Source organism: Bactrocera neohumeralis, chromosome 2 (assembly GCF_024586455.1).
Source record: "Bactrocera neohumeralis isolate Rockhampton chromosome 2, APGP_CSIRO_Bneo_wtdbg2-racon-allhic-juicebox.fasta_v2, whole genome shotgun sequence".
Classification (NCBI taxonomy): Eukaryota; Metazoa; Arthropoda; class Insecta; order Diptera; family Tephritidae; genus Bactrocera; species Bactrocera neohumeralis.
The window spans coordinates 37,537,146-37,557,398 of NC_065919.1; the positions used below are offsets into that span (position 1 = coordinate 37,537,146).

The window sequence follows — 20,253 nt, forward strand, 5'->3', positions numbered from 1 at the left end:
ACCTTTCAGAATTTTCTCGCCGATTGCAACCAAACTTAGCCCTTCCTTCTTCTTCTTCTTAATTGGCGTAGATACCGCTTACGCGATTATAGCCGAGTTAACAGTCGTTTCTTATTTTCGCTACGTGGCGCCAATTGGATATTCCAAGCGAAGCCAGGTCCTTCTCCACTTGGTCCTTCCAACGGAGTGGAGGTCTTCCTCTTCCTCTGCTTCCCCCGGCGGGTATTGCGTCGAATACTTTCAGAGCTGGAGTGTTTTCATCCATCCGGACAACATGACCTAGCCAGCGTAGCCGTTGTCTTTTAATTCGCTGAACTATGTCAATGTCGTCATATATCTCGTACAGCTCATCGTTCCATCGAATGCGATATTCGCCGTGGCCAATGCGCAAAGGACCAAAAATCTTTCGCAGAATTTTTCTCTCGAAAACTCGTAACGTCGACTCATCGGTTGCCGTCATCGCCCAAGACTCCGCACCATATAGCAGGACGGGAATTATGAGCGACTTATAGAGTTTAGCTTTTGTTCGTCGAGAGAGGACTTTACTTTTCAATTGCCTACTCATTCCGAAGTAGCACCTGTTGGCAAGAGCAATCCTGCGTTGGATATCCAGGCTGACATTGTTGGTGGTGTTAATACTGGTTCCTAAATAGACGAAATTATCTACAACTTCAAAGGTATGACTGTCAACAGTGACGTGAGAGCCAAGTCGCGAGTGCGACGACTGTTTGTTTGATGACTGGAGATATTTCGTCTTGCCCTCGTTCACTGCCAGACCCATTTGCTCCGTTTCCTTATCCAGTCTGGAGAAAGCAGAACAAACGGCGTGTTTGATGAGGACAATGATATCAATAATCATCGGCGTACGCCAGCAGCTGTACACTCTTATAGAAGATGGTACCTTCTCTATTTAGTTCTGCAGCTCGAACTATTTATTATTTATTTAACCCTTCCTTACTTGTTATATATAAGATATACTCTATATAACTTATAAACTGACCGACATTTTCAACATAAGGTTTATAGAAAAACGAAAATCATTATACCTAGTATTTGGGAGTAGGGGTAGTACTGAGCCGAAATTATCTATTAGGCCAATTCAGAATCTTGTGCATCTGAGTCTGCAAAATTATGCAATTGCAAATATTTACCATCAACAGTGAACGTCTCTTTTGTGATTTCTGTGCAACCCTTGCAAATACCATTAATTCACAGCTGATCGGTGAAGAAAAATATTGATGGTAAACAAAATTTTCGCACAAATTGGAAAACCTGCTCAAAAAAATGTTTAGAGAAAAATTAACTGACGCTTTAATTGATGAAGCTGCTGAAGAAATTATGGATATTGAATTTAAGAAATATTTCATTTAACAACAATTTTCTTCTAAAAATCGAAAGTGATGATGACGCACTGGATGCAGTGTTAGATGAATTGTCTGACAATATAGTATCTATATCTGTTGTTATGGAATGTCGGTGAGGAGTTTATAGCACTATACCTAAGTCAGACATTTGGCGCAATAATATTTTGACAACACTGGACGAAGACCGATTCCGCCAAATGTTAAGAGTAGATAGAGACCAATATAATATGCTGGTTGATTTAATAAAAACGATGAGGAATTCAACAAAGCGCACTCATGTGAGCAATCTTCTGTCGAATTGCAATTAGCAATCACACTGTTTCGATTAGGTTCGTCGGGAGAAAGTGCAGCATATAGAAAAATAGCGACAATTTTTGGAGTGGGAGATGGCGAAACTATATCGATAATAATCAAAAAGAATCTTTAGAGTGTTCTTGCGTCACCAATCTAAGTACATATATATATTGGCCCAAAGAGATTGTCCGATCGAAAATAGTATCGGATACCTTTGATGAGTTACCGTTTTGTATTGGATGTATTGATGGAACCGGCATTAAGTTAGCAGAATCGCCAAATGAAGCTCATACGACATACTTCTTCAGAAATCACATATATAATATTTTCAATAAAAGCACAATGATGCTCGTATATATCGAAATAGCTCACTCTTTCAGGAAAATTAGCAGTATTTTTCTTCACAGCAATGTATTTCTGGTTTCAGTTGGATAGAAACGCCCAAATTGCGTTTAATTTACGGCACAGTAAATACCGGGTTAGAGTAGAGCATTGTTTTGAGCTTTTGAATGAAAGATTTGGAAACATTAAGTAGCTAAGAATGCGTCTGTCTAACAAAAGAAACCATAAATTATGCTGCGTTTGATTTCTTGTCTGCTGTTTTCTTCACAACATTTCAATTAATAATGTTTTCACTTCGTTCGACGATGGTTCAGATCCATCAACTACTACGAAAGATTCTATTAAACCTGATGTCCATATTCCCAACAATGTTGGAGAAATTAAAAAATAAGCCATATACGCATTAATGTTTTCTTAAATGTATTTTAATTCACTTGTAAATTTTTAATTACATATATTTATACATAAAACTATTGGTTATTTTAATTTAAGTATTTAAAAAAGACAAACATGAAAAAAATAACGCTTTGAATAATAGAAGATAGTAAAACATCAATAACCGTATTAACTAAGTATCCATCTCAACAGTAATTGGAATTAAATATTTTAAAGTAAAAAGATAAATAAAGTACAGAGAAATAAATTAAGATAAATAAATAAAGATAAATAAAGTACAGACAAATTACTGTTGAGAGGAATATTTATATTTCATCTCAATTTCGAACTTTTGCAAGCGTTCCTCCTTTTCGATTTGAAGTTTTTTCAATCTTTCATCCTTTTCCAATTCCAAAACTTTTAATTCCAATTCACGGTTCTTGAATCGCTTTACCTCTTTTAATTTCTTCTTGCAATCTTCTCATTCAAAGCGTGATCTTTTTCATGTTTTTCTTTTTCCCCAGTCCATTTTCATTTTAAACATTTCCCTACGCTCGACTTGAAAAGCAACAAGATTTGCAGCAGATGATTTTGGGACATGTTTTTTTAATTTTTTTCGCGAAATCTTATGCTTTTTCAGGAACAATTACTTCACTTACATTGCACTTGTGGAGTTCCTAATGGAAAATAGAAGTTTCGAGGTTTGTCATTTTAATTTAAAAAACCAAAACAAAGTCAAATAATTTTTTTTTTTAAAGAAACCAACGGCTCAAAGCTTTTATGGTCGTTTCATCGAAGACACGCAGCTGATGGTAGGATGGAAAATAGTGCTCGCAAAAGTACGCAACATGCGCACTAATTATAACAAAGCAAAAGAGTGGGAAGGGTCGACAGGTGCAGGAAGTATGGAGGGCGACACAATAAAAAGTAAATTCTTTTAAGGAAATCTCTTTTTTTTTAATTTAAGTTGGACGATATTTTCGGCAGCAGATTAAATTGTTCTGCAGTAGTGGAAGACAGTTTGGTGACGCATTTAGAAAGCGATTCTACAAGTCCATCGGGAGCAGAATGTGTGGTTTAAGCGAGCTGAAGAATTACAAAGTCCTGCGTTGAACGACAATGTGTGCACTCGAAGGCAGAAAGGAATATATTCCAAAACTGCCTTGTCAGAAATAAGGAAGCAAAAGCTTAAGATGGATGTTGCAGCAAGGGAAAGCGAAATGTCAATCAAAGAAAAGGAATTAGAGTTATAAGAAAAACAAATAGAATTAAAAACAAGTAAGGAAGGGCTAAGTTCGGGTGTCACCGAACATTTTATACTCTCGCATGGTAAAGTGATAATCGAGATTTCATTATCCGTCATTTACATATTTTTCAAATACCGTATTTATGTATGTAAAGTTTTATTCCGCTTTCGTCCTTGGTTCCTAATGTATATATTATACAGAGAAGGCATCAGATGGAATTCAAAATAGCTTTATATTGGAAGAAGGCGTGGTTGTGAACCAATTTCACCTATATTTCGTACATGTCATCAGGGTGTTAAGAAAATATTATATACCGAATTTCATTGAAATCGGTCTAGTAGCTCCTGAGATATGGTTCTTGGTCCATAAGTGGGCGGCGCCACGCCCATTTTCAATTTTTAAAAGAAGCCTGGGTGCAGCTTCCTTCTGCCATTTCTTCCGTAAAATTTTGTGTTTCTGACGTTTTTTGTTAGTCGGTTAACGCATTTTTAGTGATTTTCAACATAACCTTTGTATGGGAGGTGGGCGTGGTTATTATCCGATTTCTTCCATTTTTTGAACTGTATATGGAAATACCTGAAGAAAACGACTCTGTAGACTTTGGTTGACATAGCTATAGTAGTTTCCGAGATATGTACAAAAAACTTAGTAGGGGGCAGGGCCACGCCCACTTTTCCAAAACAATAGCGTCCAAATATGCCCCTCTAATGCGATCCTTTGTGCCAAATTTCATTTTAATATCTTTATTTATGGCTTAGTTATGACACTTTATAGGTTTTCGGTTTCCGCCATTTTGTGGGCGTGGCAGTGGGCCGATTTTGCCCATCTTCGCACTTAACCTTCTTATGGAGCCAAGTTTCATCATGATATCTCAATTTTTACTCAAGTTACAGCTTGCACGGACGGACGGACAGACGGACGGACGGACAGACAGACATCCGGATTTCGACTCTACTCGTCGCCCTGATCACTTTGGTATATATAACCCTATATCTGACTCTTTTAGTTTTAGGACTTACAAACACCCGTTATGTGAACAAAACTATAATACTCTCGTTAGCAGCATTGTTGCGAGAGTATAAAAATCATGCATATTTATTAACTTGTATGATTAAAGAACAAATGCATAAGTATTAAATATTTTGATTTTGTATATAACGAAGCAAGCAATTTCTCATATTATTTTCTGACGATAAAGGGAATTAAGGCATCAAAATTTCATTGCTGTTTTCATTATCTATATCGAAACTGATTAACATGTTGTGAAGAATACAACACACCATAATCCAGTCATTGCATTCCTTCTTATTTGACGTTGAAAGCATTCTAAATTTAAGCTCCTTTAAACTACCAAATTTCTCTTTCAAAAGACCAAAACAATTCTCAATTCGTACACGGTATTTGGAAAAATACGCATTGAATAAATCCCTTTCTTCTTTTCTATGTTCAACACTGTTTTGCCGGAAGGGCGTTATTAAATATGGTTTCAGTGGATAGGCACTATCTCCCGCGACCCACTGTGATGTCGACAAGAATCGTTCCGGATGCTTTGCTAGTGAACAATTTGAAAATATTTTCGCGTCATGTACACTGCCTGGGTAACCAATCGTCACCTGTCTTATGCGCAATTTATAGTCACAAATCGCTTGTAGTTTTACAGAATATTGACGTTTACGCGAATAGTAAATTTCATGCTGCATAACTGGTGCTTCAGCTAATTTTATTTCGGAACCATCGATGTAACCCACACACCCTGTCATTTCTTTCGCAGTTGCGGACACAATTCCCAGTCCTTCTCTTTCATTGGGCCAGTATAAAAACTCATTTTTTAATCGCAATTTGGGTTTAAAAATTCGTTGCGTTACATTTTTAATAGTGCCCTGATCACCCATACCAAATAAGGAAGCCACTTTGCGAACAGATTGTCCATCGCCGGAAGATCTCAACCGATACAGCACTATTTTGAGTTGCAATTCGATTGGAAGTTGTGAAGGACTTGAACTTGTCTTAAAAACAGCGTCATTTTTAATTAATTCTAAGATACGTTCGCATTCCTCCGGGCGAACACGAAGCATCTGATTGAATCTGCTTTCGTCAAGATTCCTTAGCACATTTCGCTGCCAACTGAAACATTTTGGTAAGCCGAAATGAACGCTTCTTCTGTTGCTCAGCAAACAGCTCATGCTGATCAAAAAACTTTTAATAGCTTCGTCTTCATCGTCACCTGGCAAAGTATAAATATTTGTATTAAATGAAGAAATGTATGCAAATACTCACTTGATTCAACTCCTAATAGAGCCAATGCATGATTTTCACATAAAGAAGCTATAATTTTATTTTTCTGACTTTCTCGTGGCATTTCTGTCTTCTTTTCATTTTTTCACTATCAGCTGATTAAGTGTAGAAATATGACAAAATATGACATACAATAGTTAAGGGTGCTTACAAGTGTCGTATTTTTTAAGAATATTAAAATATGACATAAGACATACAACAAAGCTTGTGAATTGCCTAAATGTCAATTGGAGATACAATTTCTTCGCCGATATCAGAGAAAGTGATTACCAGTATTTCGCTGGGCGCGTTTACGTTCATTATGGACGTACTGCCACTATCAACCACTTCAAAAGGTAACACTTTGCCTGAAATATAAACATTAGACAAAATTTTGTCGCATTCATTACGCTTACCTTCAACACTCAACGCCCCGGCATCAGACTCAAGAAGGCCTGCTCCTGTTGACATTCACCAATCGTTTGCTCTTTTGTATGAAGCCTTCAGGTGCCGCACTTTCCACCATATTAGATCCCACGTGGCGTCTATTTTCGTTCTCTCAATTAATTTTTTATAAAAAATTTAGCCGTTGGTGCCTATTAAAATTAAAATTATTGTTAAATAGATTGTTGAATAAGTGCTCACAGCAAAAATTTCACTTACCTCTACTTCTGGAGCTTATTGCAAGAAATCCAGTATACTCTGGATTTCTTTTTCGCTCCACTTTTTGTTGGGTATTTCACGTTTTATTCTTTTTTTGCTTAAACCGATTTGCTCCATTTCTTTTATTTGTTTGTTTTTATTTTTGATAACAGCTGATAATTTGCAAACCAGTGTTGTAAATAATACAATGGCGTTTTAGTGTTGCTTCTTTGCAAGGGTGTAACAGGTGCATCGCTGTACATTTCGTTAGTGTAAAAGCAAAAATATGCTCGCTAATTTGCAATTGCTAAAATGCAAGACCATTTGCCCCAGATTCTGAATTGCCCTATTAATAATATTATCTGCCACATATTAAAAAATTGTTTCCAGGGTTTCATTAAGGAAATTGGCAAAGTCAGCCATAGTTATAAAGGGGCTATTTCAAGTTTTCGCCCATTTTATTTATTTCAGGCACAAATATGTACTGTTATGAGTAAAACACGTTCTGTACTTTTAATTGAGATAACTCAAATATTTGTCGATATATCCAGTATAAAGTCATCTGGAAGTTCGAAAATCATTATATTGGATACCATATACCATATGAGAGCTCAGAAAAGTATTGACCCGATTCAACCCATTCAGCCCTATTGTCAGGAAAGGGTTCCCTCTGAATTTCAATTGCATAATTCCCGCAAAGACCGATATTTCAAAAGTTAACTATAAACACAGGGTTTTGGCCAATTTTTGGTGATAAGCTGGCATACTTAAGCGAAATTATTCGTCCGAAATTGTATTCCGTTATTATAATTACTTCTTTATTTGTGTACTGGAACGTGAAAAATCAATTGGATATCTGAATTTTTACTCAAGTTACAGCTTGCACGGACGGACGGACAGACACAGCCGCCCGGATTTCGACTTTTCTCGTCATCCTAATAATTTATTTATGCCCTTTATGTATTTCGCTTAGTTTACATAAAACCATTAGGTGAACGAAACTATAATAGGTACTCTATTGCAACAGTTTGCAAAAGTATAAAAAGTAAATTCTATAACAATTGTAAAGAACCGTATCCAGTACATCTGAAAATTTTGCTGAATGATTTCCGGGAACTTCTACCTGATTTGGCCAGTCTTTTGTCACTCGCTAGAAAATAAATCGAGTAAAAGAGGTTTGTATATATTTGTTTAGTATACCATGTGTACATACAAATATATTTCAGTTCCACTTTTACAGTTATATGCAAGTGTACGCGCGACTGTTTCTTCCCAGCGCTCTTTCGTTTACTTAATTTTGAGAAACTTGCCGCAATATCGAAATCTGCGCACTGAAATTATTACTCCAGCTGTTTGCATTTTTTTTTTCATTTTTGTTTCTTTGCAACAACAACCATTTTTTCCATATCACATAGGCATTCATGTGAAAATAAGTTGACTAAATAAGAGCAGACAACTGTATATACATACAAGGTCTGTCGCAAAAGAAACAGAACTTTTTAAATATAACTGTTTCTGGTGGCGCCACCTATTGGTGGGTATTAGAAAAAAAAGTTTGATCACTTGTTGATATTTCGTAAAAATTTTAAGACAATTGGATCTCTACAATCGATGTTATCGATCAAAAAGTGACAACAGCTTTTGGTCATCGGTCGTAAAATGCAAAGAGCAAATATTAAATTTTGTTTTAAACTTGGGGCAACGTTTACTGAAACAATTGAAATGATGAAAAAAGTTTGTGGTGATCAGTGCCTATCCCGTAGTAATGTGCATGAGTGGTTTGGTTTCTGTGACGATCAGAAGTCGGTCGTCTTCAGAAGTCAAAAATAAAGACAATGCTGATTTGTTTTTACGATTCCGAGGTTATTTACACCGAGAGTTCGTCCCACCTGGCCAAACGATTAATGCTGTGTTTTACCTTGGTGTTATGAAGCGTCTTTTGTCACGCATTCGTCGTGCGCGACCACAATACCGTGAGGCAGCCTGTTGCACGATAATGCGCCGTGCCGTGCACTCCATATTAACCATTAATCACTCACCCTACTCACCTGATCTGGCACCCTGTGATTTTTACCTATTTGGAAAACTTTATTTGCCCATGAAAGGACACTGGTTTCAGGACATTTCAGCTATCCAAAAGGCGACGACCGATATTCTCAAGATCATTCTGAAAAATGACCCTAAACACTCATTTGAAATGCTAATTGACCGGGCTAAACGCTGTATCGAAGCACAAGGAAACTACTTTAAATAAAAAAATATAACTTTTGAAAAATATTAATTTTTTGTTGTTTTTTTTAACAGTCCTGTTTCTTTTGTGACATACCTGTTATGTACTATTAAGATTCAAAAAAAATTTTTTTTTGGTTTGGTACTCGGAAAAATAGGTTCCTAAACACCTCTAAGAAAGCCTCTCCAAGCATGAGTTCTTAACTGTAACGTGAAGGTCCTCCTACATACAGTTTTCTATTTTTTCTTATTATCTGATAGAAAAATTTATATCTCGCTTCCAACCACTTGAAAAAATATCTTGTTTCTTAGGTTTTGTAGGAAATTGAATGCTCTACAAAAAAGCTTTCATACGATTTTTTCGTATACCCAACCGCTTAAAAGATATTAACAGTTAAAGTTTAATTATTTTTGGGAAATATTTTTATTTTTTATGAATTTTATAACTTAGATGTGTATAGGAACCTATTTTTCATAGTACCAAACGAAAAAAAAAATTGTTTTTTGATCCACCTTAATAGGTATGCATTGATGTTTGACGATGAATATCTCGTAAACGCTTAACTTAATCGAAAAATCATAACAGACCTTTTTTGTGGAGCATTAAATTTCCTACAAAATCTAAGGAACAAGATATTTTTTTAAATAGTTGGAAGCGAGATATAAATTTTTCTATCTGATAATAAGAAAAAATAGAAAACTGTATGTAGGAGGACCTTCCCGTTACAATTAAGAACTCATGCTTTGAGAGGCTTTCTTAGAGGTGTCTAGGAACCTATTTTTCCGAGTACCAAACGAAAAAAGAAATATTTTTTTTGAATCACCCTAATATGTACATACATATATACATATGTACATAAATTGTAAATTCTCGTCGAGCTCCACTTTATTTCATTTGCCGCATTAGTAACTGAACATGCACACAATCGATGCGCTCAAAGTATTGCCCTTAGCTAACATTATGGTTGCGTATATACCGTTGTATAGGTCGTGCATAAGTACCTTCGTGGGGCTAATTTGAAAAAATAACATAATAATCAAAAGAAACGGCATAAAGTTGGAAGTTTACTCTTGCCTTATCAATGCATGTGTTTGCGTAGATAAGCAATCTAAATATTTTTCGATATCCTTTTAATCCACCTGCCCAGCAGGCAGCTTTGCGCTGTGGTAGCTATTGAGGAATATTTTTGGTAACCAAAAATATACATATGAAAGAAGTAAGGAAACAGTAAATTCGAGTAAAAACTTTCAAGTTACCTCCACCGTGTTTTACCGTCTTTGTAGTGTACCGAGGAAGGTCCAATCAAATTAATTTTTGTCTCATCAGAAAACAAGATTCTTTTCCAGAAATCTACGCCTTTGCATGTATGGGCGTTTACAAATGACAATCGTGCTTTAATATTTTTCTGCGACAGTAGTGGTTTTTTTCTGCTGACGCGCCCATATAAATCATTTTCATTAAGTCGTCTTCTTATAAGCCTGCTTGATACATTCAAGCCAAATTCTTCATTTATTTCCGCCGCGATTGTTCGAGAGGACTTGAAAGGATCAAGCTTACTCTTTTTGACAATTACTTTGTCCGCATGGGCTGTTGTTTTTCGTGGGGGCATCTTTCGCATTTTCTTCCTAATTAGCATATTTGGGTCTGCACTAATACATTTGATGTCGTTATACACCATCTTTCTAGAAGAAGCTAGAATTTCTGCAATTTTGGTTTGTTTTTTTTCCTCTTCGATAAAGGTCCCAAATATTTTTTTTTTCAAGTGAGCAGTGAGGTCCTCTACCTATTTTCTTCCACAATACCGATTTTAACGAAAGACATTATATTTTTAAATGCAATTAAAAAGAATTTATTGAAAGCACTAAACAGTAACTGTCTTAGTTGACGGTGAAAACAAAACTGCGCTATTTTGGTGTCCAACGGAATAAGTAGTATGCAGATTGAGTAAAATAAAGCAAAAACAAATAAACACAAGGATAACGGAATTTTTTAGTGGAGTTGTAAAAACAGAGAATAACAGCACAAGAATGGCATAAGAATATGTACGACTATCTCTTAATTTTTTATGGGATAACAATTAATATAATGCATACTAAAGATGCGCTATTTCTCTGTCCATAGCTGTATATAAAAATTGAAATCCGGTTGACTTTCCATCTGCCCGTATGTTCGTCCGCTCGTTAATGGGCGTAATCGGATCACTGCCACGCCCACAAATCGCCATTAACCGAAAACCTTTCAGACCTAGCTACATATAACAGTTGTGAGATCTGGTTTTAACAACAGTAAGCTACCTAAAAATTTATTTTTCATGTGTTAACCTGCAAGCAGTGATTGTGAGCACTGTTTTTCAATAGAACTGCAAAAAAAAACATTTGAATGATAAAAAGCGGATCACAGGCTTTGGTTTCAAAGAGTAATTTAGCAAGCTTAGACATGCGTCCACGTGGTGAGTGATTTTATTCTTTTTAAACATATAAAACTGAAATTATGATAGTGATTGAAGTTACAATAAGATTTCTCAAGCGATTGTGCTCATTTAAATTAATTTGCTGATAGTTATTATTAATTCGAGGGCAGTAAAACACAGATATCACAATTGTGTTATTCAGGCACAGAATACAGTTTCGTTGCATGCTCACAAATGTGTTATCTTCCCAATTTCTAGGAAGATTTTTCAATTTGGCCAACAGCGATGTCGTCAAAGAAGTCCTAGACATTTTAGATCAATCTGATGTAGACTTCAGTGATGATGATGACAATGCAGATGAAACTTGGACTCCGTTTAACGTAAACGCTGGTGGAGAAGAAAGCGATGAAAGTACAGATGACGATGAAGGGGATCCAGAAGCTCAACAATCAAACTTCGCGGGCCCAGCAGTCATACAACCGTCATCGAACGCTATACCTAAACCACCACCCAGGAGAGAAATTTGGAAAAATGCACCCTTTCCGAACACACAGCTTCCTATAAGTTATGGTTGCCAAAATCAAATAAGGGTGAAGACACCTTTAGAATACTTAAAGAATTATTTTTCGGAATACCACTATGAGAATGTGGTGAAACTTACCGAAAGGCAGCCAAATATATTTCGACAGGTTTTTTACTACAATACCACTCGTAGAATCGCTTTATCAAATGGATTATCCTGCAACAGGTACATACAATAATGGCAAACAGGATACCTAAATGTGTTAAATTCCCTCTGGATAAAGATATGAATCGAGGTGATATATGCCTATAACGTAGCTCTTGTGAAATGGAAGGATACAAAAGCGGTTATAGTTGCTTCAAGTAAATGTGGAAAGGACCCCGTTGGTGAAGTTGAGAAGTGGAATAGAAATCTGAAACGCCGGTTGCTCGTTGAAATACCTTCAGTAATTGAGAACTATAACATGCTTATGGGAGGGGTTGATTTGTGTGATCAAATGCTTGAATATTACAGAATAAAAATGAAGACAAAGAAAAGGACTGTCAAGGTGTTTTTTCACTTTCTTGATCTGGCAATCTATAACTCATGGATGGAATACAGAGGAGACTGCAAGATTTCCGGACTACCAAAGTCGAAAGTCAAGTAATTTTGAACTTTCAAAATAGAGCTTGGAACTGTACTAGCAGCTTACCTCGAAGCTCCTGATCAGGTTGAACCCTTTAAATTGCCGGAAGACTTTTACGGAACCAAATATCGACCTCATGATGCACCTGATGACATACGTTATGATCGCTCTGACCACTGGCCTTCTATTTCATATGATCCGCCGAGGGTTTGCCGCAATAAGTCGATCAAGACGCCAAAAATGTCTGGCAAAAAATATGGACTGTTTTGAAAAGTACCATACACGTAACTGACTAAAGTATATACAATTGCTTTCTATTTCTTAGTAACCTAACTTTCTTTTCTTTTATTCAAACGATTAAAGTTAAATGATTTTTATAAAATAATGAAGCATTTGAAAATTTTTACAGCTTATAACCTAGATACCACAAATGTGCGATGTTCTGTTTTTAAAAAAGAACACTTTGGAAGCGTTTTTCAGGTTAATTTTGGCATATATTTACAAAAAAAATTGTATTCCTAATGCGCAATTATTAAGAAAAATATCCCTAAGTCTGAAAGGGATAAAAGGCCATAACTAGGCACGAAATTAAGCTGTAAAACTTTAATTTGGTACAAAAAATCGAGATGGTATTAGAAAGTTTTATGGGAGTGGGCGTGAAAATTGGAAAATAGGCGTGGCACCGCACACTTTAACTTATAGAACAATTTTAAATTCCACTTAAATCGTTCGGTTTCCAGTACATTATTCAAGAAGCAATTAATATAACGGGATAAAAATTTTCATGAATAATATCTTTAGTGTGTGCCATCTTATGTCCAAAAATTGCTTCAATCCAATAAAAACAGTTCAAGCCACTAGGTACCGAATATTTAGACTCCGGTACCTACATATAGTTGACTCTTGATCGAAAATGCCGGTTAATGTGTGATATATATATATAACTGAAATTAAGGGATAATTCTTTTCTTATAATAGTGTGTCTTTGTGTCAAAAATGATTTGTATCCGACCAATACTTCTCTTAGCCCCCATATAACTTCCGGATGACTTTGTACCGCATATATACTTATATCCACCAATATTTTTTTTCAATATTTCTTTATATATTGGATCTGCTTGGAAAAGCCTAGCAATAATAATTCAAATCTTAAATCTATTTATTTAACTTTTTTGGTAGAACGTTGCTCTCTAGGAAGTTGGTAGATCACTTTTTTATATAAGTACGTGTTTGATTGCAGGAATTTACCAAAGCAATAGCCAGTGGGCTGGGAAGATCGCGAAGTTTAGAAATATATCTCATTCTCCTATCCTCTATTTCCTTCATTACCATAGGAATATCAGGATCTTTATGAAACCGTGACTGTTTTAAGCATTTTAGACTGGAACTTTTGTACAGTAAAATCGCGCAAAAGTTAACTCGCGGGAAAATTAAATCTTCGACTAAGTTGATCAATTTTGAGCGTCCACTTACGGTTCAAAAAAGTTAACTTTCGGTTAACCTTTTTGAGCTTATCTATTTCTTCAAACACGGGTTTTTTGGCAAAAAAACAATTGCTGTGTATTCCCCGAATTTCTACGTAAAAAATTATTGTCAGTGTCGTGAGGTACATACAGATTTTGACAGCTAATTAGAAACGCTCCCTTTTTTGTATGTGGCTTATTCCTAAAAGTCTTGCATTGTTCATGGTGCTCTATTTACTAATAAGTTCACTCTGTTTTATAGTTGTGAAGTTAAAGTTCTTTTTTTATTTTTATTAATAATATTACTGATTTAGAGTAAGTGTGTGTTTCAAAGTTGTGGTTTAAAATATATTAAAATATATTATTAGGTTGTCAAATATTTTTGCTCTTTATTCAATGCTTTATAAAAAGTGTTACAGTGATCGGATTTAGTTCAAATATGCGCCGTTTCTTTCGATAATTTGTTTCCATCTAGACGGCATCTTCATAATACCTCCCTCGTAGAAGCCCCCCTCCTTATATGCGAAGAACTGGGACAGCCACTTTTCACAAGCCTCTTTTGAGTTCAACTTTACACCAACAAGGGCGTTCGTCATGGATAGGTGGTATTCACTTGGCGCTATGTCCGGGCTATATGGTGGATGCGATAAAATCTCCCAAATGAGCTTCCTGGCGTTGTCCTGGTGGAACACTACACCCTTCCTGTTGACCAATTCTGGACGCTTCTGGTCGATCGCCTGCTTCAAGCGGTCCAGTTGTTCGCAGTAGATGTTAGAATTAAGCGTCTGGCCATATGGGAGCAGCTCATATTGGATGATTCCCTTCTAATCCCACCAAACACACAGCCTCATGGCCGTCAATCCCGGCTTGGCCACAGTTTGGGACGATTCACCGTATGTTATCCATTTTACGTCGCCAGTCACCATCCGCTTAAAAAATTGGTCGAGTTCGTTCCGTTTCAGCAGCATATCGCAGGCGTTGATTCGGTCCAGAAGGTTTTTTTGCGTCAAATCATGCTGCACCCAAACATCAAGCTTTTTTGTGTATCCAGCCTTCTGCAGATGATTTAAAATGGTTTGGTGACTAACTCCCATCTTCTGGGCGATGTCACGAGATGGCGCATGTCGGTCTAACTCGATTTTTTCCATGATTTAATCGGTATTCGTCGTCAGAGGTCTTTCGCCGTCTGGTTTTTCCATGGTGTCGTTTTCACTTTTCTGAATCGTCGAAACCATTCCTTCGCAGTTCAAAGTGATAAAGTACCATCCCCCAAAACACCATTAACCTCACGGAACGTTTCTCTAGCGGATTTGCCTTTAACGAAGGAAAACTTTAAAATAACGCGAATTTCGGCGTTAGTGAACTCCCTATTTACACCACTATAACTGTTGAACGCAATATCCAAACTAATCATGCATAGCGTAGTTTTGTAGGTTATGTCAAGACCTTTCGAAGATGTATAGTATTGCCAGACACGAGATTTGTAGCGCTTTATACATAGCTGCGAAATTCAGAAGACAAAAAGGCGTAAGGGAGATATTTGAACGCCTATTATTTATTCTGTTATGAGGAAGATTCAAAGCATACATACGTCTAAGTTGACGAAAAAGTTTTTAATGAAAATTCTATTAATGTTTTGGAGCGAGAATCGACCAGTCCAGACTTAAGCCCTATAGAACATCTCTAGGTGATGTTAAACGAGCCAAAAATATCCCAATAGAATGTTCTTTGTGATGAAATTAGAACGGAATGGCGAAGGGTCTTATAAAGAAAATTCGGAATCGATGTGAAGCAATATAAAAGTATAGTAAAAGAGATAACCAACAAAATACTAACTGAAAATAAGAAAGTTTTTATAACATAATTTTTTGTTGATAAAATATTTTCGTTTCTAATAAGTTGTCGCACTCAAAATCTTCAAAACAAAAAGGAATTTTAAACAAAAGTTTTATTATAAAATACAGTATAAATACGTGATTTATAGGAAAATAGCATCATTTACATCAAAATCGTTTCTAATTAGCCGTCAACCGCTGTACGTAGTTTGTCATGAGCGTTTAACTTGTGAGTTGCCTATAAATAGTGCGATAAAAAATTTCAACAAAGTAGAAAAAATCATTGCATTTGAAGAAAAATCGATGAAGGTATTGTTGGATTACTAGTAAAGTGGCCATCTCGAAAATAAAAAAAAAACGTCATGAAGTTTTGGAAGCAGTGGCAAACACACATGAAGTGGCAACCAAGAAAACCTTACATAAATCGGAATATCCCATCCTTGAGGCAAAGTTGTATAAGTGCTTCTTAAACCAATGATGGGGTAATTGTGCAATGAGTGGTTCAAATTTAAAGCAAGAGCCAAGCTCGAATTTGCCAAATTGCACCCTGGAAAACAATTTCGTGCAAGTGATGGATGTATAGCAAATTTCAAAAAACGATACGGTATTCGCCACTTAAAAAATTGTGGGGAAATCCTTTCAAGCGACAAGTCGGAAATAACACTTTTCGTTCATAATTTCCGAGCAAAAATTAATAAAATGGAAATTTCGGACATGCAGCTATATAACGCTTGATGAATCTGGATTATTTTATCGTTTTCAGCCCGATAAAACATTTGTCGCGTCAAACGAAAAGACGGTACCTGGCCGGAAAATAGCTAAGGATAGAATCACATTTATGTTGTGTGCGAACGCAGATGGTTCGCATAAGTTGAACTAATTGATAATTGGTAAATCCGCAAATCCTCGCTGCTTCAAGGGGCTTAAAAATCCATTGGACTATGCTAACTCGCAAAAGTCTTGAATGAATTCAGATGATATTGTTCCGCTGGTTCCATCATTCGTTTATGAAGCAGGCGAATTTATTTTTTTAACATTTTAATTTTTTAAGTGTGCCAAAATATTGTTTAGGTTTGCAAATTTTCTGCAGAATATAATTTACCAACAATGGCATTCTTGCTGATTGGCAACTGTACGTTCCGGTTGAGAATAATTTGAAAGGACAATCAATGCGGGATGCCATCTTACTGCTTAAATTAGCATGGGATGAATTATCAAGAGCTGTGCTTATAAAAGCTTGGAAAAATATAAAACAGTGGGACAATGATCAATACGACAGCGAAGACGAAATTACTTTGCTCACATTGATTAGATAAAATAGTTCTCACGATGATACATTTCGGGAGGTACAATCCATATTGTCCACGGTGGGTGGTGTTGACATCAGCAGTGAAGACATCAACAATTGGAACGAGGATCAAAACACGGAAGATGATGAAGATTTCGAAGTGTCTGACAATGAAGTTGAAGAACCAGTTATCGAGGAAGACATGCAACAACAGAAAGTGAGTTTTTCAGAAGTAGTTGATGTAAATCAGATATCACATCAAAATTGGCAGGAGCTATTACACAAAAGAAAAGAAACAAACAAGTCTTGACCGCTTCCTTAAACTCGCCCATAGAAATTAATATGTGCACATGTATGTACAATGAGGAAGAGGAAGACCTCCACTCCGTTGGAAGGACCAGGTGGAGAAGGACCTGGCTATGCTTGGAGTATCCAATTTACGCCACATTGCGAAAAGAAGAAACGACTAGCGTGCTGTTGTTAACTCGGCCATAATCGCATAAGTGGTGTCTACGCCAGTAAAGAAGAAAAAAGAGTCATGCAAATAAATTGAACGCATTATACACCAAAATTATGTTTATTTCCGTGTTTTATCCAATTCGAAACCCCTTTGGAAAAGCTAATATTTCGGAAGGATAAAACACCATTGGGACATTTTGGTTAACTTTTTCGCGATTCTATGTCATACATCCGAATCGGTTTTATGATTGCATTGCACAATAGGACTTTGTTGTTTAGGCCAAGTTTAATTTTTTAAGTCAATTTAAATTTGCTGCTCTTAACTCCATGCAAGTTAATTAATCGCTATATGTCTTCGCCACGTGAGCATTCAATCCAGGTGAATCCCAAGTAAGTTACTTCATTCGCTTGGGGTACTAGAACGTTGTTTATTTTAACTGTCCGACACGTTTCTGGTCTTAGCGAGAATGTAACATGCTTACATTTTTGCTCATTAATATTTATATGCCAGTTGGCTAGCTATTCTTCGACAAAAGTTAAGTGCTGCTTTAATGCTCTGATGAGGCTTTTGTTACGGCTTACTAGAGCTGTGTCATCCGCGAAAGTAGATGTCATTATGTTAATAGTTGTTAAAATATCAGCTGTATATATTATGTACAGAGTTGGGCCTAGCACGTTACCCTTATTGCTCGTTCTTCTGATATGAAGTCTGCTACTTTAACTATAAATTTCCTATTTCTTAAATATAACTCCAACGTTCTATGTAATTCGTAAGGTAAAATGTTTTTGATTTTCCATAGAAGGCCCTCATGCCAAGCCTTATTGAACGCCTGAGCTATATCTAGAAAAATAGCTGAACAGTACTCTCTGTGCTCGAATGCTTTTCTGATTTCGTTGGTAATTTTACAAGTATTTACTTGCTCTACAGTGCCATGTTTAGCACGAAAACCGAATTGTGCGTTGGTATTATATTATTTTCGCGGAGGAAAGGAATCATCTTTGATAGCAGCACTTTTTCAAATATTTTACAAATAAATGGTAAGAGAATTTTTGGTCTGTAGTAAGACGGCTGAGTTAAGTTTTTCCCAGGTTTATCTAATATGATGCGACTTTTTCCCCGAAGTTGGATAGTACATAAAACCAAGAATTGCATTAAAGAGCAGGGAGAGCAATATTTGGTAACTCAATTAGCATTTTTGGAGTAATATTATCGTGTCCTAGTGCCTTTTTTCGGATTTAGCCTTTTAATGATTCTAGTAACTTCAGAAGTGGAAGTCCTAATAGTCACAAGCGACTCTTTAGCGGTCTTGTGCAAAGTTGGCAACTTAAAGTTGTTCTTTGGGCAATTAGGTTGAAATACCTTTTCTAGGTAATTTGCAAAGCAATTTGCCTTTTCCTCATTACTACATGCCCAATTACCATTCAACTGTCTTAGAGGCATATTGGTTTAAAAGACTTTTGGCCATTCCAAAGGGAGTTTTCCTTGGCAAAATATGTCGCTCATAAATTAACTCTATAAGCAATAAAATATAAACAAGAATATAGCCATTACATTGTTAGTAAACTGAGAGTTTATTAGAGAATTTTAATAATTTAACGTTTTATGAACGTAGCCACTATAGATAAAAATTAATTTTTCTACTAGATGAAAAGTTTAATTTTCGAATGTTTTTAAACTTTAAACTATTTTGCTTATAATTATCTTTGACTAAAGCCGACTTTGTCAAAATAAAATTTGATTAATAGCTATAGTATATTTCAGACCCGAATCGGCCATAGAAACACCTTGTTTACTACAACTTTAGTAATTTCCAGCACAGAGTTTCACCTCTTAGTCTATTTGTTAGCTAAAAACTTCTATTATACACTCGAAGTGTAACCAACTTCAGTCCGTTCGCGCAGCTGTCGCAATGGAATCAGCTGTTTATAAATTTGCTGAATGACAGTTCGGAGTATTGTTCACAAGTGTACAAAAGCGTTTTGCCAAAAGTGAACGAAAAAAAAGTGTTCAGCGATGGAATATTTTATTTAGCAATTGTTCGTGAGCTCATACACCTTAATGTGAATAAAGTTTATCGCACCATCACTCGTTACAATGAGACTGGTAGCATCGAAAAACGCCACGGAGGTGGTCATCAAAAGACTGCAACGTCACGTGAGATGGTTCGGAAAGTGAAGAAGCGACTTGAGCGAAATCCACGATGAAGTGCCAATCAAATGGCTAAAGAACTGAAAATATCTGACCGAAGCATCCGACGCATATTGAAAAATGAGCTCAAGGTCAAGCCTTACAAGTTTCAAAAGTCCCATGATCTCACACCGAAGCAGCAACAAGTAAGACATGATTTTCTGACGAAAAATTGTTTTCAATTGAGCAATTCGTAAATTCTCAAAACGATAGGGTTTACTTGACCGACCGTTCATACGAGAAAATAAGTCATCGGTTGGTCACTAGGAGGCAACACTCGCCACAAATAATGGCGCTCTCCAATTGTTTTCATCGAGACTGGCGTCAAAGTAAATGCGACATATTATCGGGAAAGTGTTCTGGAGGCTGCTTGGAAGCCGTGGGCAAACAAGCATTTCGGTCGCAAACCATGGACGTTTCAACAAGACAACACCGTCTCACAAAGAGCGAGTGAACCAAGAATGGCTGAAAAACAACGTTCCGAACTTCATTACGACCACACAAGGGCCATTTTGGAGAGCAAGGTCCGAAGTAAAAAATACACCAGTCTCGAGATGCTGAAGAAAGCCATTGTCCGTGAGTGGGCCAAAATACCAGCAAGTCACATTCGGGCAGCTTGCGATTCGTTTTTTGACCATCTCAAGGCCACAGTTAAGGCAAAAGGTGGTCATATCGAGCAAAAGTGAATTGGTCC

At 36.4% G+C, this 20,253-nt stretch overlaps 1 protein-coding gene and 1 pseudogene across 1 annotated transcript; one reads left to right on the top strand and one right to left on the bottom strand.

The window, feature by feature from the left end:
- Positions 1-4,708: 4,708 nt before the first annotated feature.
- On the bottom strand, positions 4,709-5,987 carry LOC126762342 (uncharacterized). The gene is made up of 2 exons (XM_050479049.1): positions 5,900-5,987; positions 4,709-5,846 (listed from the first exon to the last, which is right to left on the bottom strand). Exons 1-2 carry the CDS (start codon positions 5,979-5,981, stop codon positions 4,825-4,827), a joined length of 1,104 nt encoding a protein of 367 aa, XP_050335006.1. The 5' UTR covers positions 5,982-5,987; the 3' UTR covers positions 4,709-4,824.
- Positions 5,988-11,204: 5,217 nt separating this feature from the next.
- LOC126751566 (uncharacterized) lies at positions 11,205-17,253 on the top strand (annotated as a pseudogene).
- The last annotated feature ends 3,000 nt before the right edge of the window (positions 17,254-20,253 follow it).